Source organism: Lynx rufus, unplaced genomic scaffold (genome assembly GCF_022079265.1).
Source record: "Lynx rufus isolate CCGP_SWC_20201006 ecotype Redwood Valley unplaced genomic scaffold, mLynRuf1.p SCAF_4, whole genome shotgun sequence".
Classification (NCBI taxonomy): domain Eukaryota; kingdom Metazoa; phylum Chordata; class Mammalia; order Carnivora; family Felidae; genus Lynx; species Lynx rufus.
The window spans coordinates 122,819,486-122,846,803 of record NW_025814856.1 but is presented as its reverse complement, the minus strand read 5'-3'; the positions used below and the strand labels follow the sequence as shown (position 1 = coordinate 122,846,803).

The following is a 27,318-nucleotide window of genomic DNA, read 5'->3' as shown; positions in this document are numbered from 1 at the left end:
TTTACCAATCTAGGATAGGGGAGCGGAGGTAGAGGGGACAAAAACAGACCTGCGAGGCTTTTCCTGGGTTTAAAATTGGGGATCTCTCAGAATTTCCAGAAATAATCCTGAACCCAGTGGTAAAGCCCGAGCTGGAATAAAAATAGCTAATTCTGTAGTATTGTTGCCTAGTGGAAATTACTAGGCACTACAACCCTCCGAAAGCCACCAGGGCATCCCTGCCACACAGTGCAGAAAATATTAGTCACCATTCCCAAGGAGACCCAAGCTCTGGCCAAAGGCAGGGAACCCAGCCTCTTACTCATCCTTCGTAAGTACAGAGCTGACCTAGTAAGTAAAAAAAAAAAAAAAAAAAAAAATGATGAAATACCTAGCAAATCTTGCTCTTCTCTCTCGAGCAACCAATTAAGTATGGCCAAGGTACTCACAGGTCCACAGAACACTTTCTAGAAAGCCTGGGGAAATTCTACAACAACCTGTCCTATCTTTCAATGCCCTTCATAGGATTCAGGTACCCCAAGGGAAAAACACACCTCCCGAGGCAATCATCCCCCCTTCAGAAGTTTGGGTCAATCTCCTAGTGGTAAAGCAGATCTATGCAATCTGCCTCGCATCTCAGTTGTGAAGGGGGTCTCAACTGCAAGGATGTGATGGGATGTCGCTGTAGAACAGGACCCCAGCATTCATCTGGTCCACCAGTTCTCAAAGTGTGATCTGCCAGCCTTAAAGGTCCCCAAATCCTTCTAGGGAGCTCAAACCACTTTTCATAATAATATGACATGAGTTGCCTTTTTCACTGTGTTGACATTCGCCGTAATAATGCAAATGCCCTGGTGGGGAAAAACTGCTGGCCAGTAGCACGAATCCAGGGGGTGGCACCGAACTTTACTAGCACTGGAGGCATTTGCCACCACTTGCAATAACAGTACATAAGTAAAATGCTAATTTTGCTTAAGAACGTCCATGATGAGGGGCGCCGGGGTGGCTCAGTCAATGGTTAAGCATCCAACCTTGGCTCGGGTCATGATCTCACGGCTTGTGAGTTCGAGCCCGCATCAGGCTCTGTCCTGACAGCTTGGAGCCTGGAGCCTGCTTTGGAGTCTGTGTCCCTCTCTCGCTCTGCCACTCCCCCGCTTATGTTCTGTCTCTCTCTCTCTCAAGAATAAATATTTTTTTTAAAAAATTGGAAAAAAAGAAAAGAGAAAGAACGTCCATGCTGAAGCATAACACTTACCAACTGTATTCAATCTCAACCCTATGGTCCACATCTCTTTAATATTCCATGGGATAAAATGAGAGGTATATATACGCACTCCGCTGGGTGCAGAGGACCCGGCTGTCTCAAGGAAAAGCACTTGTGCAACCATCTGAGCTGTGAAACGAACTTGCTAATGTTTTTCGCGGAACAACTGACAGACAAACTATGGTTACTCAGACTTGGGTATCCGGCAGGCGTTTTCTTGAAAATAAACTGAGCCTGTCACTTCAAGCGAAACAACTGATGAACGGTCAGTGATAAAATACAAATTATCAGGTAAAAATGAAAATTTGGGGGAACCTGAATCAGCCACGGTGAGCTTGAGGGCTTCTCAGCACTTAAAAATTTTTTCTGATGAATTGGGTGGCAACATCAAGCAATGTGATTTTTTTGATGTGGGTTGTTGGGTTGTTTTTGTTGTTGTTTCTTTTTTTTTTTTTTTTAATGAAATGTGTTCACATTCAGAAGATCTCAGGAACCCAGATAACTCAGTAAGCCAATATTTTCCAAATGAGCAAATGCATCATGTTACTAAACTAGGCGGTGGCAAAAGATTCATTCAAAGTGCAAGGCAGACCGATAGATATTGGTAAGGTACAAAAAGTTCCTGGCTATGCTTTCAGACTCCACAATAAGAAACCACAACTTGTCTAGTTTGGTGCAGCATCAAAGAATACCCCTGGTTTCCGGAAGAGACTAATAACACGCTTTTCCCTGTTCCAACTACATATCTGCGCGAGGCCATATTTTCTTCATGGACTTCAACTAAACTATCATAATGGGACAGACTGGATGGAGAAGCAAATATGAGACCTGAACTATCCTCTACTAAGCCAGACATAAAGAGATTTGCAAAAATGTGAAACAGTGCTCCTCATCTCACTATTGTTTTGGAAAATATGGGGGGGGGGCGGGGTTTGGTTTCACAACATGTTATTTGTATTAAGTGTAATGGGTTTACTATTGTTGATGGTTTAGTAAGTAAATATTTTTTTTAATTGCTCAGTTTTAATCTCTAACGTGGCAAATGTCAACAGCTATAACCCATATAACAAAAGCTCTTCAGGTCCCTCAGTAATTTTATGAATATGGAGAGACCCTGAGACTACAGTGGTTTGAGAACCACTGATAGGGTGTAAAACAATGTCTCCAGCAGAGAGCGTCCCTGGTTTCCCCTTGACCCAACTAGTCTAGTTACTTCCGACATGGCCTGCTCTCCTCCTGAAGCATCTCTGACTGAAGTTCCTCATACGGGCCTCCACCTGCTGGTCCCAGGTGTGCTCTCAAGAGACACCAGGCCAGGCTACACCAATCACCCCAACAAAGGGCCAGCAAGCCCACACTACGCTCTGCACACAAGTATGGCAGAGTCCCTGCTCTCAGGAGGCCCACAGCCTAAGCTCAAGAGGCCTGATAGGGATCATCTCCCTCGCCACTCCAGTCCACCCATTTGGAGCACCGGCAGAAGATGCCCAGGAGATTGTGACGTCACATCCAGGCTTGACAGGAAAAGAACACTGAGCTCACTAGCAATGTCTGCTGCAGGCACAGCATTGGGCACTTGCAGGCATTTGCCATCCTGGGACCGGGTTATTCCTACATCCGTGCTGGAAGAAATCTCTTCTGTTCTGCCCCTCCTCCCACCTTCTGTCTTCTCTTCCCAAGACTAAACATTCCCAAATCTTGCCACTTCCGCCAAACTCTTCACCTTCCTGGCGGCTTTCCTCTAGGCATGGTCCAGTCCCTCTCCAAATACAAGACACGAGGATGGGACATGATGTGAACGTGCACTGTGAGCCACACACTGGTTCGCCTCCTTGATCTGGACACCAAGACTGTAGGACCATCTCCAGGCTGTGAAATCCCAGTGCTCAGCAGAGCCTTAGCCATCTGATCTAACAAACGTGACCACGGCCAAGAGGAATAAAGACCTTGACCAAAACCCCACAAGACGCAGGCAGAGGCAGGGAGAGGGTCGGCTTCTTTATGTCCTGATTCCAAGTGAAATGGGAGAATAACACCAGCCTCTAGAGCCACAGCCCACATCTAGCCATGCAGCACAGGACAGGACGTGACCAGCCATGGGCACCGATGACCTATGTGGGTTTGCTCAGGCTCCCTCATTTGACTAATACTACACTGTGACTTGGTGTTTGGTTTTCCTTTGGTTTTCTGTTTCTTTGCTGTTTCACAAACTCCTTTTATATTCATTCTCTCATTTGGTTTAGTCCCCCCACCTAATGCGACCCTACCAGAGCCCCTCCTTAAGGAAGACTATAAAAGAATGATGTGAAATTATTAGAATTTCTTTTTAAAGCAAAGCAAATGAGACTATTAGGGTTGGGATTTCTTTTACCCTTTTAACTATGATGTCTTAAAAAAATAAAAAAGATTTTCTCTAGACTCAGATGGGTCACCCACCACTCCTGAATGGCAAAGGTAAAACTAGAAGATACATGTGTTCTCACTCAGCAAAGGAAGACAAAGCCATGGCATCCACCTCATTGACATGGTGGGTAAACTGAGGGCAGGGAAGGAAACGAGGCCTGGCCATGATCCCATAAGGATCATACACTGTCTGGCTGACAGTCATGTACTGTCTTTTTGACAGTACAACCAGAGAAGACACAGGCAGGTGTTCCTCCCATCCCAGCTCACAGCTCCCCGCTTCTTGGACTACGTCATGGGGAACCCTCCAATGATCCCAGGCAGCTCCTTAAGCCCTGCCTGCCTCTCACTTTCCACTCTCACACGAGCAGTGAGATCAGCAACCCTACCTGCGGGGAACTGGCGATGGGCCCGGTCATCATGCCTCGGACAATCAGGCCAGACTTTGGCCTGATCTTCTCTCCCATCCTTTTCGTGTCCAGGGAAGGTTCTGACAACTGAAGCCTGTCCATCTTCTCCCATGCAGGGGCCACGGGGGGACTTTCACCTGGGACAGCCTGCGTGGGCTTACGTTTGTGTGGGGGCCTTTTGGATGATACAAAATTACCAAGTAAATCCCCATCAAGACTGTCATGTCTGCAAAAAAAGATATATCTCCATTAAGACAGATTCCCCAAAAGGAACAGCTAACATTGATAACAAATTCCACATTCAACAGGCACACAGAGCAAGCCCATTCATAACTATGCGAGGGTTCTAACCAGCCAGGGTTCTAACCAGCCAGTGCCTATCGTTAAGGTAAAGAACAGAAAATACTTTCATATCAGGGCAAATCTGACTTATAAAATAAGACCACGAAACAAGAAACAAAATCAGAATTGATGACCCATGACAGGATTCCTCAAATATCCTTAGATATTGTGTATCCTCAAATATAAAGAGCATCCTTATTCCAGATCCAAGTTATAGAAAACCATAGCCCTTCAATACAATCATGAGTTACATGGAACCCAGTCTTACTGCACCTCATTGAGATTGGTGGATAGAGACCTGTGGTAAATTTTCCCACAACTATTCAGTTAATGTCCAGTTAAGTTGGGCATGCTAATGCCTTCTTTCCTGGGTTGCTCGGCATTGAAAGAGAGTAAGAAAGATAGATTGTGTGTGTCTGTGTGTGTGTGTGTGTGTGTGTGTGTGTGTGGTGTATGTTAAAGAGAGAGAGCAAGAGAACAAAAGAAGGTGAAACACAGGGAGGTAAGCAAGGAGGAATAACAAAAATGAGAAAGAACAGAGCCAGAGACCCAGATAAAAAGGATATTCGCCTATGATCTGTGACGGATCACCCAGAGCCTTTCTGACACAGGCTGGGATGCTTTCTACCACTAGACTCTGGCCTAAAGGAGCGCTGACTGCTGCTCTGTGCCAAGCTGCTTATCACCAAGCACTGGGTCACATGTGAGAGAAGCGGTCATATGTGCCATGACTGGGGCATGTCCGGCAGAGGAAGGGCTCAGAACCAGCCTGGAGAAGCTGAGAACGACTTGCAGAGAGGACAGCATGGAGTCTGTAGGAATGAGTAGGCAGGAGATAATCAGAGGCCCCGGGCACTAACACAGAGGCCTGTAAAAGCAGGACAGGTCCAAGTGAGCCACGCAGGCTGACTGTGGAAAGAGTTTTGCAAGTTACCCTTAGGAGTTTGGATTTTTCCTGGAAGCCATGGGAAACATCTGAAGGCCTTTCCGTGGGGAAGCCAGCAGAGCCAGACTCGTTTGTAGGAAGCTCATGCTCTCTTAGATGGAGGGTGCACTCGAGCAGATCACTAGAGGCCTAGAGACCAGGGAAGAGCCGGTGGGAGTCAGTGCAGGCAAGAGGGGAGGGTATGAACTGAAGCACTGCTGTCGGGGCAGAGAAAGTAGGCAAGAGTCTAGTGTCATTAAGGACTCATGGAGGCAAAAATGATAGACTCAGAGAAGTCAAGGATAACACCCAAATATGTAGCTTGGGCAACCGGGTGGAACTCGGGAGCCTCGACTACTTTCTTTTGCTCGCTCTTCATTGTCTCAGAAATATTTATTTTCCCAGCCAGGCGGTGAGCATCTCCGAAGAAGAACCATCTTCTTCCGCACCACCCTGATTCACTTTTACATCCGAAGACTTGTGTTAATGTTTTTTAACGGTGCTCATCCTTTGGCAGCTCGATGCCCAGACCCTATACTTTGGCTACCCTCAGGAAAGAAAATGCTTCTCAACAAAGCCGGAAGGAAACACCCAGTCCCGGGGAGTTAGACTCACTGGTGGTGACTACAGGCGGCTATTAAGTTTGTAATGTAACATAACTGCTTTCCAAATAATGGAGGTTCAATCCAGAATCCCAATTCATTTTCTCCCCAAGAGGTCCAAAAGGCCTTATTTTTCAGATGTGTCTAATTCTACAGTGTTATAACTTGCTTTGGGAATTCTGTACCTGTTTTGTTTTGTTTTTAAGAAAATGCAAATGAAGCAAGCCCCTGAACCTGACAAATGTTAAACATCTGAACCATGAGCATCCCCCCTCGCATCCTCCTCTACTCCCAAGGCCTCCAGAGAAAGGTAACAGTGCCCCACAACAAGGAATTGGAAAGCACACAATGTGGAAGCTGAATAATGGCCCCCCAAAGATGCCCTGACCCCAGAACCCATGAATGCTATCTTACGTGGAAAAGGGACTTTGCACATGTGTTAAAGTTTGAGATTATCCTCTATTATCTGGGAGGGCCCACTGGAGTCACAAGGGCCCTTGCTAGACAGAGGCAGGAGGTCAGTGTCTGGAGTAGGATACAATGACAGAAGCAGAGGCTGGAGTGATGTGCCCTCAAGACAGAGGGAGCAGCCACAAGCCAGGGAATGCAGGCAGCCTCTAGAAGCCAAAAAAGGAAAGGAAACAGATTTGCCCCCAAAAACTCCCAGAAGGAACAAGCCCTACTGACACTTTGTCATTAACCCAGACCAGTTTTGAACTTCTGACCTCAGAATTGTAAGATAATATATTTGTGTTGCTTTAAGACACGGTGATGGTTAAATTTCATGTCAGCTTTGCTAGGCCATGTTGCCTAGTTGTTTGGACAAATACTAGCCTTGATGCTTCCATGAAGGTGTTTTTAAGATAGGACTAACATCTATAATTAGTTGACTTTAAGTAAAGAAGATTACCTAGATAATATGGGTGGGCCTCATTCAATCAGTTGAAGGCCTTAAGAGCAAAACTTGAGGTTCCCCAGAGAATTCTGCCTCAGGACTATAACACAGAATACTGCCTAAGTTTCTAGTGTGCCAGTCTGCCCTACAGATATCAGACTTGCCAGCTCCCACAATCATGTGAGCCAACTCCTTAAAATAATATATATATATATATGTATATATAATACGTATACACATATATATGTGCGTATATATTTGCATGTACGTACATACACACACACACACACACACACACACACACACACACATCCTGCTGGTTCCTATTGGTTCTGTTTTTCTGGAAAACCCTGACTGTTATAGCCACGGCATTTATAGCCATTTGTTACAGCAGTGATAGGAAACTAACTCACAGTGTAAATAAGAAGAGATACCTGGCTTTGCTTGTTTCTGACAACGATGTTCTCCATCCTGCATCTTCCTCTGCAAGGTCATATATATTCACCAGCGTGGTCTCTGAGCATCTCGGTGGTGATTTGATATTTTTCTTTGGAATTGAGAGTGCAGGAATTGGTGTTTCTTGAGTGACATTGTTAGCAGTATTCCCAAAGTGATCCAGAAAGTATCTGGTAATGAGTTCGAGGTTTGTTTTTAGAGGATTTTCCTTTGCCTATCATTGGAAGAAAAAGTATCATTAACCACAGGTACAACTTCAGGGGAAAAAGGTGGAAAAGAGGACTAGTCCAGTTCTTTGACATAGTTTATCAGCTTCTTATTCATTCATACACTCTTTCTTTCAGCAAGTATTCAGTGACTGCCTACCATGTGTGAGGTGCCATGGTATAACAGAGATGAAGACAAAAATCTCTATCCTAAAAGAACTATCATCCGATGCATGAGTCAGGCGATCCGATGAACAACTGTAATAAAATATGATATGAATAGAAGAATACCCAAGAAAATTTCCTCTTGGTTTTTCTCCTAGGAGTAATTTTAGAAAATAGATATCTTTTCATTTAAAAAAAACTAAACCTGTTTTCGGGATCATTAACTCTACAAGTTTATAAATACTTGGGACCCGAATGTGCTCTAAGGTTGTGTGCTCTGCATTTAACACTTGACACTGGGGACCACAGGGACTGTTCTGCAGCAGTCTATTGCAAAAAAACATGAGAGGCCATCAGGATTGACTCAATCTACACCAGAATCTAGAAAGAAAGAAAAAGAAAGAAAGAAAGAAAGAAAGAAAGAAAGAAAGAAAGAAAGAAAAGAAAGAAAGAAAGAAAGAAAGAAAGAAAGAAATGAAACTCTTTAGTGTTGGTTTTAGAAAGAAATGATATCAGTATTTCCCAATCCTGACAATACCAAATATCATCTTTGGAGCTTTTAAAAATATATATTCCCAGGGGCGCCTGGGTGGCTCAGTCGGTTAAGCGTCTGACTTCAGCTCAGGTCACGATCTCGCGGTCCGTGAGTTCGAGCCCCGCGTCAGGCTCTGTGCTGACAGCTCAGAGCCTGGAGCCTGTTTCAGATTCTGTGTCTCCCTCTCTCTCTGACCCTCCTCCATTCATGCTCTGTCTCTCTCTGTCTCAAAAATAAATAAACGTTAAAAAAAAATTTTTTTTAAATAAAAAAAAATAAAAAAAATATATATATATATATATATTCCCAGGTCCTGCTGTGTCTTACTAAGCCAGAATTGCAAAGATTGGAGTCCTGACTTCTCTTAAAATTCCCCTAAGTAAGCTGGACATAGTTATCCAAGCAGCAATCCACAGGCTGACCTCGGGCCATGGAACTGTGTCAGTCCCCACCCCACTTGCCCAGGAACACCAAGCTGTTGGGAAGTGTGGTCAGACATGGGACATTTGGTGAGTCTGCAATCGGAGCAATATAGCGCCTGACAAAGAACCTGGCACAGAGAGGACCCTCAGGCACATCCAGTCCTTCCCTCTTCCTATTCCCCTGCTCTGCACAGCAAAATCCTGGGACCCACACCCGCAGCCAAATGGGTTATGACCAACAGCAACAGATTTATCAGGCAGTCAAAATAAGGGGACAGCTTTATTTTTTTAGAATGGGGCCCAAAAGAACTATTTTGTCTAAGTCTAAATGAAACTCACAAGGAAGAGAGTCAGGGGAAAGGCGTTGCATAATTAATTTAGACCGTCCTATTTTTCTTTCAGTACGAGAGATTTATAGTCCTGCGTTACACGAATTATACTTTGTGGCTCTTCACAGCCTTTATATGAATCTAGACACCATTTTTCAAAAACTTAATTTTACATTGGCATTTTTATATATTGTATCTTTAATAGGGAAAAACAAGTTCCTGGAATTAACATTAAATTGCAGGGCTTTCCTAGAAGCAGGCTAGCTTTGTGCAAATGTCAAAATCATTATGCGATAGATAGGTTAATAAATATGTCTTTCTGTAAAATATAAGCTCATTTCATTGTATAATAACTACTGTAAAAATCAAATAATCAGGGCACTTACCAAGATCTAATGAAAATATCTTAAGTATCTTCAGATAATTATTACCTTAGGGAGACTATATTATAGTGCAGAAATAAAAATAACTTGAATGGCAAAGATGATTCCAGGAAATTAAGTAAAGTTGCATTTACATAAAAAATCCCAGTGCATCAGCAGGGTTATTTGATTTTCTGGTTACCCGTCTCACTTTCTATGGAAAAGCCTTTCTAAAATATACAGTCTACTCTGCTGCCTTGAAATGCAGCCAATGGAGATCTGCTGAGTGTCTGGTGCTGGGGTCTACAGGACCCCAGCTGACCACACAGAAGCGGTGGAGGGGCAGCGGTATCACACCGGGACCAAGGATGAAGGGCATCGATCTGATGTCTTTACTGAACCTATGCCAGGACTTCACCTGGCTGCCACTGCCCTTTTCTCATCAAAGTCAGGCACAGGAACTTGTGGCAACCTAAGTGTTCCTGTAGGTTGATACCATTGTTCGTTTGAGGGAAACTTGGCCTGGGTTCCTCCCTGGGCTATGTGACACGTGCGAGGGCAGGTTTTGAGCTGCTCTAAGGTTTTTCCAGATGTCTCAGAAATAGCCTTGGAGGGCTGGGGGGGGGGGGGGCGTCCCACTCCCATTCTAACCTCATCTGCTAAGATATTGTTTGAGTAAAGGGTTACAATTACAGGAAGCTTGACTGCCATTACTATAGTAGGGCTGAGAATTAGACCTGGTTCTAGATTCACCCCTACCCTGTAAGTCACTGTGAGATCTTGACAAGCCACGTTTCTCTGGCTCACAGCTCCTCCAGATGGGTCGCCCATTCTATCAGCAATTTCAAAGCTTTGAGGCACATGGGTGACTCAGTTCAGCGTCCAACTCTTGATTTCCGTTCAGGTCAAGGTCTCATGAGTTTGAGCCCTGCATTGGGCTCTGTGCTGACAGCATGGAACCTGCTTCAGATTCTCTCCCTCTCTCTCATCCCCTCCCCCACTCACACACTCTCTCTCTCTCTCTTTCTCTCAAAATAAATAAACTTAAAAAATAAAATAAAATAAAAAATAGAGCTGCTTAGTCCAGCCCTGAGGGGCTGCCCTAAAAGGCCAAGAAGGCAAGTCCTCTTTATCCACAATCTAACTAGGGGGTTTCCCTTCTTTGTTTTGCATATCTGGACTTCTGCAGGAAATATCATTTTATTGCCTTTTCAAAAAATTATGATAAATGCTTAACTGCATGATCATTAGATTCTTTCCAACTCTGACACTATTCCCTACCACAAGGCAATACCTACTGGAGAGCCCATTCTTCAAGCAAATTAGAAGATACCGTGTTCAGGGCGCCCGGGTGGCTCAGTCAATTAAGCGTCCAACTTCAGCTCAAGTCATGATCTCGCAGTCTGTGAGTTCGAGCCCTGCATCGGGCTCTGTGCTGACAGCTCAGAGCCTGGAGCCTGCTTCAGATTCTGTGTCTCCCTGTCTCTCTGACCCTCCCCCATTCATGCTCTGTCTCTCTCTGTCTCAAAAATAAATAAACATTAAAAAAAGAAGAAGAAGATACCGTGTTCATAGCAGAAAAAGCAATTAAGCCAGAATGGTAGCTTCATTCATTCAGTCAGTCATAGAATCCACAAATACACATGGACCATTTGCCGTGGCCTCAGGCAACATGTTAAGTAGGGGATACAATAGTGAACAACAGAGATGCCCTCTCTGGCCTCCTGCCACATCCAAGGTGGTCGGGAAGCAGATACTAATTAAACTACCACACAGTCTATTATAAGTGTGCTGAGCACAACAAAGGAAAAAGCACACGGCGCCATGCCGTGGAAGCTTGTAACAGCCGGTAGGGGGAGGGAGGGACAAGGCCGAGGGGTCAGGGGAGCCCCCCAGCCCCCCAACCAAAGAAGTGCTGTTCCATTTGCTACCTCAACTCCGGTGCACCAGGGTTAGCTGAGCCCAAGCCCCAGGTCTGCCTAATTAAATGTCACAGTGGACTCAAAAATAAGCTATTACTCAGAACTGAAGAAGGAAAATCTTACACAGGCAGGGAATGGAAAATTTTAGTATAACCCAACACTATATTCTTTAGTCTGACTAAACACAGCCTCATGAGGGAGGAGGGAGCACAGGGAATAACTGTCATAGGCCCAGGTTCAAAGTGAGCTTCATAGCCACACATGCGCAATAAGCCCACAGGGGCGGCCTGGGGCCTCCCTGAGGCTGGAAGCCCAACTCACACTTGGGATTTGTCGGCACTTGGCTGGGTCTGTTTCTCCCCGGCCACAGGCACGGCAAGCCTCCCGCCACCCATCTCCAACAGCTTGGCCGGGCCCACGAGTGCTCTGACATTGCCAATCTCAGTTCCAGAACATTACACCACACCTTAAAAGCATGTACCTTGTTCTCCTTGTAGAGAAATTCAAGATGCAAAACCTTGCGGAGATCGTTTCTGCTGTTTATGCTGAGGTCGGAGCGTGGGCGTTCCTGGTCCATGGTCACACATGTCTTCTTTAAGCCCTGTGGGAAGAAATCGGAATCATTCTTTTCATTTTAAACCAAAACCTTTCATTCCCTGATGCAGGTTATAAACAAAAGCCTGTTGATGTTCATTATGATCATTCCTGTCCTGCCTTCCTTGCAAGGATACTGCAAGCACCAGAAGCTGACTTGAGAATTTATTTTTATATAACCTTTACACTCGACATCTTCATAATTATTATTCTGAATCTTACAGTGACCCCATGGGCCCATTTTAAAGAAAAGGAAAGTGAGATTCAGGTTACTGACGCGCCCAAGGCTGGCTCAGGAGCTCTGGGTTTGACAGATTTGGAGCCACAGAATACGAAGCTTTAAAAATAAACAAAAGGAGGAGCGCCTGGGTGGCTCAGTCGGTAGAGCGTCCAGCTTCGGCTCTGGTCATGACCTCATGGTTCACGAGTTGGAGCCCCACATCGGGCTCGATGCTGTCAGTGTGGAGCCTGCTTCAGATCCTCTGTTGCCCTCTCTCTCTGCCCCTCCCCTGCTCGTGCTCACTCACTCTCTCTCTCTCAAAAATAAACATTAAAAGAAAAGATTCTCTCTCTCTAAAGTATAAATAAATAAATAGATAGATAAATAAATAAATAAACAAATAAATAACAAATAAAAATAAGCAAAAGGAAAAAAGAAATAAGCAAAAGGCCAATAATGATTCCTTTCTCAGGTGGGAGCAAGGGTTGATTTGCCCGGGTAACACAGTAGGATCACATGACACGGGGTTCCGCCATCCCAGCCTGTGAGTCAGCAAGGTCAGGCCTGGGGCCCGCTGGAAGCACATGGTAAACGTTTGCTGAGTTCCCAGGAAAGCTACTTGCCGTCATCCAGCCCTGACCTCCCAGAAGGCCCAGCTAAAACATAGTCTGGCAATGACAGGCGCTATGCTTCCCAGGAACCTGGCTTCTTCATTTGGAAAAGAACCGACTACCTGCCCACCTCCCCAGGCTCCGGTGATCACAGAGCAGTAGAGAAGGAAGAGATGCCTCACAAACAGTTCAGCCTGGCACCAAGGGGCCCCTCTGCTCTTCACGATCCAGACCCTAGTGCTAGCCAGGCCTCAATTTCTCTCCCAGCCTCTGTGTTCAGAATCTCACAGAGGCTCCCGCTGATGGGCAAACAAGACAAGACCTGTTGCCTGTCATGAAACGAGGGAAGAAGAATTTGTGAAAAAAAAAAGAGGTACCAACACAACCCTGAACCACAGAGAATAAAAAGGAAGTTGAGGAGGGAGAACAGAAAGAAATGGGTGTACATGTTGGGGAAAAGGTAGGGGCATGTGTGGGCACTCCAGGGAGAGGGATCTGGAAGGAGAGGTGGGGCTCACAGCAAGCACCTTCCCCACGGCTTTCCTTCCAGTCGGAGTGAGGCAGAAACCATAACGAGAGTCCCTCTCTGCTAGATAACTCTTCACGTTTGTCAAAGGTTCAGATCGGCAAGTCTTGGCACACTTAACAAACTCGCTGGGACCGTGGTACACACTGACGTCTGAAAACCACCAGGGCAGTGGGCAAGGATGTCCTCGGGAATCAGCCAGTCCTTGGTCTCATTGGTTCGTTTAATCGTCATGACTCAACAAACATTTCCCACGCACCTACTAGGTGGCGGGCTCTTCGAGATGCAGGAGATACATAAGGAATAAGACAAACCCCACCCCTTCACAGGGTGCAGAAATTCTGTTGGCGAAGCGGACCACAAACAAAGGGGTACACGTACAGTGCAGCAGCTGCTGACGTGCACTACTATGGAGACAGATAAAATGGGGAGAGCAGAGACACAGAAGAGGGACACTGTTTTCCATAGTCAGCTACTTATGCTCACTCCTATCTTCCAGTTTTCCCATCTGTGAAATGAAGGGAACGAATCACTGGTCCACTAGTTCGGCTGCTGGAGGCAGAGGAGGAAACGGATCAAAGTCCTAGCCCTTGTGGAGCTTATATTCGGTGGGGAAAAGGGAACAAACATAAAACGCTGGCGGGGGGGGGGGGGGGGGCGCGCGGGAGAAAGTTTAGCAGAGCAAGAGACAGAAAGGACCAGGAGGGGGTGAAGGAAAGGTGTGATACTTTAATAAAAGGGTAGTCAGGAAAGGTTTCATGATTAAGTGCCATTAGAACAGAGACTTGAGGGAAGTAAGGGAGCAGGCCATGCAGACACTTGGGAGAAGTGTGTTCTCGGCAAGGAACAGCATGTGCAAAGGCCCCGTGGCAGTCACAGGAGGCCAGTACAGCTAGAGTCGCATGACCAGGGGAAAGTCGCAGGAAATGAGGTCAGAGAGGCTGCCCAGAGCCTGATAAGGAAAGGCCTTGTTGACTTTTGTGAAATGGTGTGGTGGGGGTGGGTGAAAAGAACAGCATGGACTGATGGTATTTTTTTTTAATTTTTTCTAATGTTTATATTTATTTTTGAGACAGAGAAAGACAGAGCATGAGAGGGGGAGGAGCAGAGAGAGAGAGACACAGAATCCGAAGCAGGCTCCAGGCTCTGAGCTGTTAGCACAGAGCCCGACGCGGTGCTCAAACTTTGTCAACTGCAAGATCACGACCTGAGCCGAAGTCAGACGCTCAACGAACTGAGCCACTCAGATGCCCCTGACTTGTATTTTTAAAGGATCACTGGCTGCTAGGTTGAGAACAGATTTTTTGGAGACAAGGTATTAAGCAGAAACTAGTTAGGATGCTCTCTAGGTGGCTTGGACCAGGGTGGTTGCAAGAGAAGTGGAAAGAAGTGGCTATGCGCTCTATGTGCTCTGATGCTAAAGCCAACAGATGGGCTGATGGACTGGATGTGGGGTATACGAAAGGGAAAAAAGCCAGGAATGATTGCAAAGGTTTGGGCCCAAGCAACCAGAAAGACAGCGACACTGCCTACTGAAATGGGGAAAATTGCAAGACACAGAGGGAATCAGGAATTAGGTTTGGGATGTGCTGAGATATTTATTGCATATCCACGTGGAAATACAAAATCGGCAGTGGGAAAGAATGTAAGAGTTCTGAGAGAGACCTTGGCCAGAGACAGGCATTTGGGAATGATCAGCATATTGACAGCACTGGGATCCAGTAGACCGGCAGAGGCATCTAGAAAATGAGAGAAGCCAAGAAGATTGAGTCTTTGAGTCCCCAGCTCATACAGCTCCAGAAAACAAGAGGGACCAGCAAAGAATCATAGCAGAAGCCAAGTGGGAGAAGGTGGTCTCCAGAAGCCAAGCAGAATGAGCTTCCAGGAGGGAGCCTGCTTCGGATTCTGTGTCTCCCTCTCTCTGCCCCTCTCCCTCTCATGTTCTGTCTCTCTCTGTCTCAAAAATAAATATAAACATTAGAAAAAATTAAAAAAAGAATACAATCAGTCCATGCTGTTCTTTTCACCCGCCCCCACCGCACCATTTCACAAAAGTCAACAATCAACTGTCCAAACACAATGTTAGATCAAGAAGTGTGAGGACTGAAAATTAAAGATCATTGGCAAATTTGACAAGAGTTGTTTCCAAGGATTGGTGGGGACAGAAGCCGGATTAGAGTGGGTTAGAGCAAGCCCGAAGCAGGATTAGAATCGGAGCACACACAGCTCTTCCATGGGGTTTGGTTATAGAAGAGAGAAGAAAAATGGGCCAATAGCTGGAGGGACTTGAGGGTAAGGATGAGATTCTGTAGGAGCGACAGTAGAAAAGGCAAAATATATATGCGATAAAGAGGTGACGACAGCAGTGTTCTTGAGCAGGCTAGCAGGGACAGGCATGCGGGGAGAGGGTGGCCTTCCCCAGGGGTATGGAGAATTCCCTCGTAGGCGCCGGACAGAGGCTGGAGTGATGGCTCAGGCCCAGGAAGGCTAGCAACTGTGGTGGTACAGGCTGCTCGGAGTTTTCTCAAGACCTCTTCTGCTTCCCCGGTGACCTGAGAATGGGGAAGAAGCTTTGGGATTGGAGGAGAGAGAAGGTGTGAAACGGTCATCCAAGAGCGGAGGGAGGGAACGGGCTGGAGAGGGCTAACCAGGTACGCAGGCATGCCTGGGGCGGGGGGATGGTGAAGGGCCGTGAAAACGTGGACACGGTGCTGTGTTTTCCTCCAGCCTCGCTCAGCTTGCAGGGCAGGCATGGAGGAGGCCCGGCTGAATTTGAAAACTTGGGGCGGGGTGGGGGTGGGGGGCTATGATGCAAGAAGAGGAGGGCAAAGGAGGTGAGCACGTTGTTGAGGGTGTGACTATAATGAAGGGTGGGTAAGAAGTGGGGAGAGGTCACGACAGGGCCGGGGGCCAGGGGGTCGGGCTGGGGAAAGCTGGCAGGAACTGTGGAATGCAGACGTGAGTGAGACTGAAGAACAGTTTATGCCGGGCTGTTGAGGGAGGTGAGCCGCAAGTGAGGAATGACAGAACGCCCAGACAGATGACAGAAAGGGTGCCCTGCTGGGAACAACAGGCCTAGGACATGACCACTTGGAAAAGGGTGACGGAGGTGGGATGGGGACAAGTCACCGCAGGAGAGGGAGGCTGGGGCACCAGAAGAGTCACCTTGGAAGGCCCTGACATTGCGGGAGACTATCATGGCTCTCCCTGAGGACCGGCCATGCTTGGAGGGGCCAGTGTAGCTGGATTCGATGTAGGGTAGGGGGCACGTGAGGCAGCAGTGGAAGGTGAGGTCGGAGGCACGGCCTGCAGCAGGGTCGTAGAGAGCCTTGCAGGCCCTGGTGAGGCTTTTCCTCAGATTCTCTTCTGCTTGAAGTAAGAAGCCCGTGGAGGGTGTTTTGAGTAGAGGAATGTGACAAGATCTAACCTGTGCACCAGGGGCACGTTTCCTCATGATCGTCCTTACGTGAAAGGGAACAGGTATTCCTGTCTTTCAGGACGGTTATGAGGATCTGAGAAAACGAACAGACGACTAGAAGGTACCTCACACCACGATGGGACCTCTCTAGGTTCTACCTGCCTGGGGCCAAGCCCGGAGGGGAGTACATGGTCTCTGCTCTGGAGCAGAAGGTGAGGAGGAAAGCAGTCGCTCTGGACTGCAATCCCAGCTCTACACAACCTTATCTTTTTTTAAAGTTTATTTATTAATTTTGAGACAGAGAGAAAGCACGAGTGGGGCAGGAGCAGAGAGAGAGGACAGAGCGAGAATCCCAAGCAGGCCCCACACTGCCAGCACACAGCCTGATGTGGGGCTCGAACTCAGGAGCCGTGAGATCACGACCTGAGCTGAAATCAGACACTTAACTGACTGAGCCACCCAGGCGTCCCCACAACTTTCTGAGTGACTGTGAGCAACCCCTTTCTCATGTCAGAGGTTTAGTGTGCCCAGATTTAAAAAAAAAAAAAAAAAGAGTGAGAGAGAGAGAGAGAGAAAGGAGCACCTGGGGGGCTCAGTTGCTTAAGCATCCAACTCTTGGCTCTCAGCTCAGTTCTTGATATCAGGATCGTGAGTTCAGGCCCCATGCTGGACTCCAAGCTGTGTGTGAAGCCTACTTAAAAAAAAAAAAATGGCAGGGAGAGGAGGCCCAGTGAACCAGACGACTGCCAAGGTTCAACCCAGATCAGGCATCAGTTCTGTGGACTGGTCTAGTGGGTGAGATGTAGAAACAGACGTATAAACCACAGATGTATAAACTATAACGTGACCGTCAATGAGCAAGCCACAGACAAGGTTAAGTCAGTTATTCCAACGGGACTTATCCAAGAAGACCTCCTGCAGGAAACAGACTTGGGGGGGCCACAAGTGGAACAGGGGAAAGCAAGTGGGAGAGGCTGGAACCAACGCTGGGGTGCTCAGCTGGGGTCAGACTACAGGGGAGAGCCTCAGGTATCCACGGAGGACTTTAGATTTCATTTGTACTCAAGAAAGGAAGGCCAGGGGGAAAACTCTCTGAGAGCTTTGCTTGGTGGCCCAGACTTAAAAGAAACGATGGGGGACGCCTGCGTGGCTCAGCCAGTTAAGCATCCGACTCTAGGCTTGGGCTCAGGTCATGATCTCGCAATTTGGTTTATGAGATCGAGGCCCGCATCGGACTCTGCGCTGGTAGCCTGCTTGGGATGCTCTCTCTCCGTCTCTCTCTGCCCCTCTCCCTGGCTGGTGCTCTCTCTCTCTCAAAATAAATAAATAAAACTTTTTTTAAAAAAATTAAAAAAGAAATGATGATGGTGGGCAGCCTCACAAGGCTGTGTCACTGATATCCAATGTGCACCCAGGACTTGGTGACGGAAGGTCAAGTAACCATAAAAACAGAGCAAATACAATGAACACACACTGCATTTTTTAAAAATTTTAATTTTTTTGATTAAAAAAAAATTTTTTTTTAAGCGAAGAAAGATACTTTCAAAACAGATGCATAAAAGAGATGGGGGTGTAGACACTGCTGAACACAGGTACCTACTATGTACCAGATGCAATGCCTGGGGACTGCCCATATGTTATTTATTTTTTAATGTCTTTATTTAGAGAGAGAGAGGCAGAATGCAAGTGGGGGAGGAGCAAAGAGAGAAGGAGACACAGAATCTAAAGCAGGCTCCAGGCTCTGAGCTGTCAGCACACAGCCCAATGGGGGGCTCCAACTCACAGACCGCAAGACCATGACCTGAGCCAAACTGGGTAGCTTAACCAACGAAGTCACCTAGGCACCGGCCCATATGTTATTATTAGTCCTCATCATAAATCTGCAGAGTGAGTCTTATTAGGCCTGTTTTACAGATAAGGACATTGAGGCAGTGAGTAACGTACCGAAGCTCACACTGCTAACCAGTTGCTATTTTTGAACCCTCCACCTGATTCCAAAGCCCTTCCCCTTTTCCATTCAAAAAAGTATTTTGTTGGGGCACCTGGTTGGCTCAGTTGGGAGAAGCGTGTGACCCTTGATCTCCAGGTTGTGAGTTCCGGCCCCATTTTGGGTGTAGAGATTACTTAAGAACTAAAATAAAATCTCTAAAAAAAAAAAATGATTTTGTTTCTATGTATGTTTAATCCAAACAACTGCCCACGGCCCCTGCTCCACAGGACACCGTGAGTGACAAGCCGTGAGTCACTCTGTACAGTTATAATGAGGAATACTGGCTGTTCCTACACTGGCATCCGCAGTAACCTCTTTCCCACGGTGTCCCCACCTGCATTGCAGATGACTGCTAAGGACCTCCCCAACTTTTGAGTACTCCGCAAAGTCTTCCGGTGCAACACAATGGAAGTTCAAAACAACTAGGTTGCAACCTCGGAGCGCGACTGAAGGGTTCACCCATCGGGAACGCTTTTCAGCCCCTTGGGTTCCCCCGGCGGGGAGGACGTTCTTTCCCGGTGCGATGGGAGTGCCGGGACGGGCCACGGGGCCCAGACCAGGCGGCTGTGCTTTAGCAGGCCGCCGCCCACCGGCCCCGTCCCCGGGGTCCCGCGCCACGTCCCCCGCCGGAGGGGCGAGATGCCTGCGCAGGGCGGAGGCCGCGGGCCGGCGTGGCGGGCGGGCACTGCGCGGGGCCAGATGGCTCCTGGGAAATGTAGTCTCGGCAGGCCGGGAAAGCGGCGCTCCCGTCGGGCATCCCCGGGGCAGGCGGCGGCAGGGGCGGCTCTCCCTCCGCGAAGTGCGGGGCTTGCAGAGCACCCCCAGACTGCGCCCCAACCCTGGAGCGGCGGCCCCGAGCGGCGGAGGCGGCGCGACCCACCTTTCTGCTGAGGAACTCCCGCACCAGGGAGGCGGCCACCTCCTCCACGAAGAGGCTGTCCATGCCGCCGTCTCTGCCCACGAGGCCGCGGCCGCCGCAGCCCAGAACCCCCGGTCCGTTGGGGCCAGTATGGCCGCGTTGCCGTGGCGACGGTGTCACAGGAGCCGGGAGAGCTCCTCCCCTTTCCCGGAGCACGCGGGCTGGGAGGGCGGGAGGAAGGGGAGGAGCGTCTTCGTTCTGGCTTCTGGAAGCGGGAGAGGGGCGAGGTTCCCTGCTTGGGCTCCGGGCTCGGGTCCTGGCTCTGGCCTGCCCATCTAGGGGGCCTAAAACAAGCCACTGCTCCACGCTGAGTCTGTATTGCCCAAGATGGGAAATGGGGAGAATGCCTGCCTCCTTGTTCCCGGAGGAGTAAACCCACAGTGAGGCGGCCCAGAGAGGGCCACCCACAGCACCACAGCTGGCTCCTGGGCTCACCGAGCCAAAGACCTCGGCTGGCCTGGACTGCGTGGGGCAAGGAGGCCCAGGACTCTGCGTACTCGGTGCTGAAATCAAAGGACAAGTCCCTGCCTCACCCGCTTAGTGCCTTCTTCCCTTTAATAAGGCTGCCAGTAATTGAGCACCAAGCATTTTAACACAGCTGTCATCAAAATAAGGGCTCGATCTTTACAAATATCTATAATCATTTACAAATAAAAATATGCTTTTCCAAGTTCCATAAAACGGAGCCGGTAAGTACACCAGAGCTACGGAGCATGACCCGGGTACCAGCAAATACAATTTCTCCAGGCCGCAGGCTGGCCTAAAACCAACATTAGCCCAGACAAGCAGTGAACATTGGCCTCACTAGTGATCAGCTGTCATCTCTTCGCCTACTCAGATATTCAGTGGAGCTTAGCAATGGAATTGTGAGTGGAAAAGTTAACCCCTAAAAGCCTAAACACAGCATATCTTTGTGTAAACATATAACAACTTAAACCAGAAAATCATAATTTGTAGGGATACAATGCTTCCGTAAAGCTTTTTTGTAAAAAGAGGAAGGGAGTGAAGACCACTCCCTTCAAAACAGCCATTGCTTCTGGAGGGGAGGAAGGGGCACAGGGTAGGGGAGAACCACATGGGTAAATATAAGTAATTGTCAAAGTTCTGGGTGTTTTTAGGGCGTTTGTTTCATAAGCGTTTGTTCCAGTATTTCTACTGATTTATTAGTTTAATAACAGATGGCCTTGCAGGGACCAATGATGAGAGGATGTTGTGCACCAAGATGTATTATTAATTCTGTGCCCCTGAGGTCCAGAAGGAAGGGAGGGAGGAAAGGGGAGTGGAGGAGAATTTAGCAGACATTACATTAGAGGGACAATTTAGATGGCCTTACCTCATAATACAGGATTCTGTGACATGCGTGTGCATACGTACATATATGCATGTGCAAAATCACACACACATCACTGCACAGCAGTGGCTGTAAGCATCGGAGTCTGTGAGCTCCTGCATTTGTGTCAGTCTGACCACAGGAGTTTCTGGGGTCCCCGGAATCTGCCCAGTGCCCTGTTGGGTTCTGACAACAGAGTCCGGCAGGTGTGGTATGGGCCTTAGAACAGGCCTGCTGCATTGTGCTGTGAGAGTTGAGGTTCGTTGCTGTCTCCTCCAAGATGCTCCAGGGAGGGGACTGACTGTATGGATCCCCCTCCCACCTTGGGCTCCTTGAGAGCAGGGCAGGACTGGGCATTTACGTGGGTCGGGGGCTCCAGAGAACAGAGGTGGAGCATGAATCCGACCAGGCGCAACATGTCTGGACCAGCTGGTTTGGAAGGACATTGTGAAAGTCCTTTTTATTTTTTTTTAAATTTTTTTTTTCAACGTTTATTTATTTTTGGGACAGAGAGAGACAGAGCATGAACGGGGGAGGGGCAGAGAGAGAGGGAGACACAGAATCGGAAACAGGCTCCAGGCTCCGAGCCATCAGCCCAGAGCCTGACGCGGGGCTCGAACTCACGGACCGTGAGATCGTGACCTGGCTGAAGTCGGACGCTCAACCGACTGCGCCACCCAGGCGCCCCATATTTTTAAATGTTTATTTATTTTGAGAGAGAGCACACACACGTGAGAGCGGGGGAGCAGGGGGGAGGCAGGGCAGAGAGAGGGAGAGAGAAGGAAAGAGAATCCCAAGCAGGCTCCATTCTGTGAGTAAGGAGTCCAATGCAGGGCTTGATCCCACAAACCACAAGATCGTGACCTGAGCCAATACCAAGAGTCATATGCTTAACTGACTGAGCCACCCAGGCACCCCAAAGTCCTTCTAATGACGTGATCCTCAGTCCTTCTCAGCTGTCTGGCCACCATTCCCAGAGATCAGGACAAGGAGTCCAGCACAGGTGATTGTCCTTGACAACATGAAGGAGGAGTACATCCATACACTCTCCACACACCCCCACCTCATTGGCTAACCTCCCAATTTCTACTTCACATGGCCACCAACATGAGACTGGAGATGGAGGGAAGACCCAGTCCCAACCAGGCCCCAGCAAGATGAAGTGGGACAGCCACAACCCTGGTGAGATTTGGCCTTTCACTCAGCCCCAAATGTGCCAGGCCTCCTCACTGCCAAGGATGAGGGGTCTTGTCTTCTGTCCAGGTCCATGCAGCAGGGCCATCCAGGTAGAAGACAAAAGGCAGGGAGGGAAGGAGGAAGGAAGGAAGGAAGGAAGGAAGGAAGGAAGGAAGGAAGGAAGGAAGGAAGGAAGAAGGAAGAAAGAAAGAAATATCTTCCTCACATTTGAATGTCAACTAATAAGTGTAGAAAGAATGATGGAATTAGCAAAGCAATATTTGACAACTAGCATAATTCAGGCAAGAATCATCATGAATGCTAAAACTACTGGGTAAAAGTTTGATAATCTCAAAGTGACTCTCCATAATATATTAGTGAATCACAAAGGGGAAAATTGTCACGTTACAGTAAAGAAAGTTGGCTGACACAACACTGTCCAAGTGATCAGAGTCGCCATCACCAGCAATGGGACAAAATGGGACATCATGTACCCCTTTATGCACTGAAAGAGATACAACACCACTTCTGTGGTATTCCTGCCCAAATAATAACAATAAGAAGAACAACAACAACATCAGAGACTTAAACAAAATCAAATGCTATTTGTCTCTCACAGAAGTCCAGGGCTCATGTGGTGCCGCATATTATTAGGTTCCCAGTTTCTTTCTATGTATGGCCTTGACCTCATAGCCCAAGATGGCAGCTTCCATGTTCCAGGTAAAGGATGTAAGAATAAAAAGCAAAGAGTCCACGTGTACCACATCTTAGAGAAGGTTTCCAGAAGCTGGCACAGAATACTCAACTTACATCCCTAGGGCGATAATTCACTTGCTTGATCACGTCTAGCTGCAACGGAAGTTGGGAAATGTAGTCTTTGATGTGGCAGCCATGTGCCTGGCCAAAAACCACTATTATACGAAAGGAATGGTGGGTAGAGTGGACCCGGGAGGACCACTAACAATCTTTAGCACACTAGTGTTGTTCTGTTTCAAAATAGCATATTTCTGCCCCCTGGTTCTTTTTCTTAGGATCTCAAATCATGACACTCTCTCTACCTCACTTACCCTACACACAACACATCCATCCATGTGCCCAGAGGTGCACACTGCTCAGAGCCCATACTCTGCAGACCTTGACCCCCAAGCACCCCCCGGCCAATTCCGCCTCTGTGCCTGTGGACAACTTTAAGTCTCAATATCATTTCCTATAAGGAAAGTCTGTAGCCTGTGGAAACTCCCCCATGGCCACAGTGCTACATTGAAGCTGATTTAAGCCAAGATGATCAGAATGTCCAACCTTTGCTCCTTCCTGCATCAATCAGCAAATTAAAATACGTGTGGTAAACAACTGTTTCTGTTGACTTGGGCTTCTTCAGACCTCTGGGGAGAAAAAAGGAGACTTGGGGTGTTTGAAATTAGTATGGAATGGCAAGATGGCTGTACTGGTCAGTGTTTCTGATGGAGCCTAACGATCACCACTTGCCCGGAAAGCACTAGGGCAAGATAGGTCTACATTTAAGGGCAAAAAGGGCAACAGCCACAGCTCTCTCATCACTGTGCTTTTTTTCTTCCTTGTCCCCATTCCACCCATCACCTCCAGCTCCACCCCTACGAGGATGTGGGGTGTTACAGTCTTGGGGTGGGAGAGATTGGAAAGTTGACATGCTTTTTAGAGCCTATAGAGTCTTTGTGGAAGCTTCTGTCCAAGTCTGGCTTGCCCTAGGACGGTGCTTTATTCCCATAATATGGTAGGGTGGAGGCGTGGGGAGAGGGGAATCTCCTGAGATTCTGTAGCCGCCAGCCAGAGTCTTCTGTTTTCTTATCTGCGCCACCGCAGGACCCCAGGGGCCATGCCTGTGAAGTGGGCCTGGGTCCTTGTATTAATAGTCACATCACACAAGGTTTATCCTCTGCCAGAAGTGGCTAGCCTTTCTCCTCTCTGTTAGACATTAGTGAACGACTCACTCTTAAAACCCAGCTCAAAGGTCACCTCCACGGAGAAGCCTTCCCGGAATTCCCCCAGGCCCAGCTCCACGCTCCCCTGACACTCTGTGAGATATCAGTGTGGGCTACAGGTGAAGCTCTTAAGCTCCTGAGCTGCACTGCCTGGATTCACAAGCCTGGTCCAGTTTCTTTGCAGCTGTGTAATTTGAGCAAGTCTTTTCACCTCTATGCCTCAGTTTCCCCACCCATAAAATGAGAATTAAAAGCAATACCTTCCACGCGGGGCTGTTGTGAGAAATAGATGAGTGTTTTACATGTTTTTTTAAAGTGGCCGGCCTCACAGCAGTGTTATTCACAATAGCTCAAAGGCGAAAATGATCTATGTGCCCATTGATGGAGGCGTGAATAAGCAAAACGTGGTACACACATACAATAGAGTATTATTCAGCCTGAAAAAGGAAGGCAATTCGGAGACATGCTACAACATAGATGAACCTTGAAAGACAGGCTTGGTGAAATAAACATGTCACAAGAAGACAAATACTGCATACTCCACTTACATATGGTACCTAGAGTAGTCAAATTCATACACATTGAAAGGAGAATGGTGGTTGCCAGGGGCAAGAGGGAGGGAGAAATGGGGAGTTGTTTTTTAATGGGTATGGAGTTTCAGTTTGGGGAGTTGAAAGTGTTCTGGAGACGGATGGTGGTGATGGTTGCGCAACTATGTGAATGTACTTAAGGCCACTCAGCTATGCACTTAAAATGGTTCAGATGGCAAATTCTATGTTATGTGTGTTTTACCATAATTTGTTAAATGAATATTTTTAAAAAAATTTTTTTTAATGTTGGGGCACCTGGGTGGCGCAGTCGGTTAAGCGTCCGACTTCAGCCAGGTCACGATCTCGCGGTCCGTGAGTTCGAGCCCCGCGTCAGGCTCTGGGCTGATGGCTCGGAGCCTGGAGCCTGTTTCCGATTCTGTGTCTCCCTCTCTCTCTGCCCCTCCCCCGTTCATGCTCTGTCTCTCTCTGTCCCAAAAATAAATTAAAAAACGTTGAAAAAAAATTAAAAAAAAATTTTTTTAATGTTTATTCATTTATTTTTGAAAGACAGAGAGAGAGAGAGCACAAGCAGGTGTGGGGCAGAGAGAGAGGGGGACACAGAATCTGAAGCAGGCTCCAGGCTCTAAGCCATCAGCACAGAGCCCTCTGCGGGGCTCGAACTCACAAACCGTGAGATCATGACCTGAGCCGAAGTCCGACGCTCCACCGACTGAGCCACCCAGGCGTCCTGAAAAATGAGTATTTTTAAAGGGGGCTAGCACTTAATAAATGCTGTGAAGGGGCCAGCTATTAATATTAGCGCATGATCTAGGTGTTTGTTGCCTATCCCTCTCCTCCTGGGTGAGCACTGAAGCAGTTCAGCCCCAATATAATGAGCACTCCAGAAAGGGCAGGAGGAGGGCTGAATCTCATGCAGAATATCTCATAGGGATAGGTCGAGTTGTTGGGGGAAGAAGGGTATAGGACAAGGCAGGGAAAACCCCAAACAGAGACTTCCCCTGAAGGAGGAGTGGCGGGGAATAAAACTCGCCCAGGATAAGCCTGGTGAGCAGGACGTGAGATAGACTGTTCACAGCACCAGGAGGGCACAGGAGAGCTGGGAGCCCTTCCTCCTCCGGCCTCGGTATCGGTGCCTGCAATCATCATGCTGGGCACATCCTTTTCCAGTCTTCCCGCACTGGTGTCAGAAGCAGCTGTCATGTGGAGGACAGTGCATATTGGAAACGGGAGACTGAGGCACTGACCTCTAAGAACAGGGTCTCACTCTGCTCCCAGCAGAGCCCACGGAGGAACAGGTGAAAGAGGTCTGAGGTATGAGGATGGGTGCAGGGTGACCGCTCTCGTGTCCAATTGAATCCCAGCAGGACCCACTAGCACATGCACAGTTGGCCATGCATAGGCTTTGTCTAGAGATGAGGGTACTGCCTCCCACCCAGGGATCTCATATTGGAGGGGTGACTCACCCACTACAAGGTGCATGTATTGACCCAGTAGTCTCTTGCTTTCCTCTCCCTGCCAAGCCCACAGCTGTCCTGTAGCTGCCATGGAGAATGGAATGGAGGAGGCAAAGAGCTCCGGACAACCAAGAAACAATGGCTGGGGCTGGCTATGCTTAACCCAAAAAGGATGTGTCAGAGGCTGGTTGCTGGCTAACCTATCCCCTGCCAACCTACTTCTCCCCAGCCTGCCTCCACCACAGAGACTAGAAAGTGACATACTTTCTCTCCTTGCCTACTTTGCAGCTAGGAGAGAGCTACATGAGACAACTGAAGTCTACTGGAAGGCTTCTGCAGTGGTTTGTGCTTCCCTAGTAAGAGGGCCAGAGACTGATGAAGTCTCCTTTTCCTCCATTTTCTTGCCTTGAACCTAGGATGCCTGGAGCTATAGCAGCCACCTTGTGACCATGAGGAAATAAGTTAGTCACAGATATACCAGCTGCATTACTACTGAGTCACTGAACCAATATCTCAAGCTGTTACACAAGAAGTTAAAAAAAAATTTATGAAGCCACCGCGATTGGGTTTTTTATTATTTGTACTTGTGATACAACAGGAGACTTAGCCCATCACCCGAGATCACAGTTCAGTGAGTTACTACACAAAAGGAGCCTTGGTCCATAAGTCCACCTTCCCTGTCCCCAAATAGAAGACTCCTTTCTCCAGCCACAACAGGGCTTTCTTCTTTAAATTCTTTTTAATGTTTATTTTATTTTTGAGAGAGAGAGAGAGAGAGAGAGAGAGTGGGGTAGAGACAGAGAGAGAGGGAGACACAGAATCTGAAGCAGGCTCCAGGCTCTGAGCTGTCAGCACAGAGACTGACGCAGGATTCGAACTCATGAACTGCGAGATCATGACCTGAGCTGAAGTCAGGCACTTAACTGACTGAGCCACCCAGGGGCCCCTTTCTTCTTCAAAGACCCTTACCCCCCAAACTGTTGACGATATATCACAAGTTCTGCCCGCTGGATAGAGGAGAACAAAATGTTTTATTGAAGTATGTGGAGAGTACAGACTATCTTCAGGAAGACAAATGGTGGGTACATAGCATAGTCACTCAACCCGCATGGCCTCATCTAAGGTGTTAGGCAGCTTTCACAAGCCCTTGTGGGTCCCCTCAAACCCTGCCCTGCCTCATCCCCAAGGCAGCCAGCAGCTCTACATCCCGAAACGCCCAAGGAGCGAGGGCCCCAGTTTGGATGCTCTCTTCTTTAGGCTCTGTCTAGGCCAGATTACACTCTCCTGGAGGTCCTGGCACTGTAAGAAGGGACGCATTTGATTAGCTTCCTTTCCTTAGCTATCTCCACTCCTG

The 27,318-nt window shown here is 47.9% G+C and overlaps 1 protein-coding gene across 1 annotated transcript in view; it reads right to left on the bottom strand.

Annotated features, from left to right (window-relative positions):
- Positions 1 to 19,519, bottom strand: part of MINDY4 (MINDY lysine 48 deubiquitinase 4) — a 110,074-nt gene extending 90,555 nt beyond the window's left edge. Inside the window, exons 1-4 of the mRNA XM_047097363.1 lie at positions 19,457 to 19,519; positions 11,699 to 11,818; positions 7,255 to 7,490; positions 4,036 to 4,282 (exon numbers count right to left, since the gene is read on the bottom strand). Of these exons, the coding sequence (XP_046953319.1) occupies positions 4,036 to 4,282; positions 7,255 to 7,490; positions 11,699 to 11,818; positions 19,457 to 19,519 (666 nt within the window). The remainder of the gene's footprint in view (positions 1 to 4,035; positions 4,283 to 7,254; positions 7,491 to 11,698; positions 11,819 to 19,456) is intronic.
- Positions 19,520 to 27,318: the final 7,799 nt, after the last annotated feature.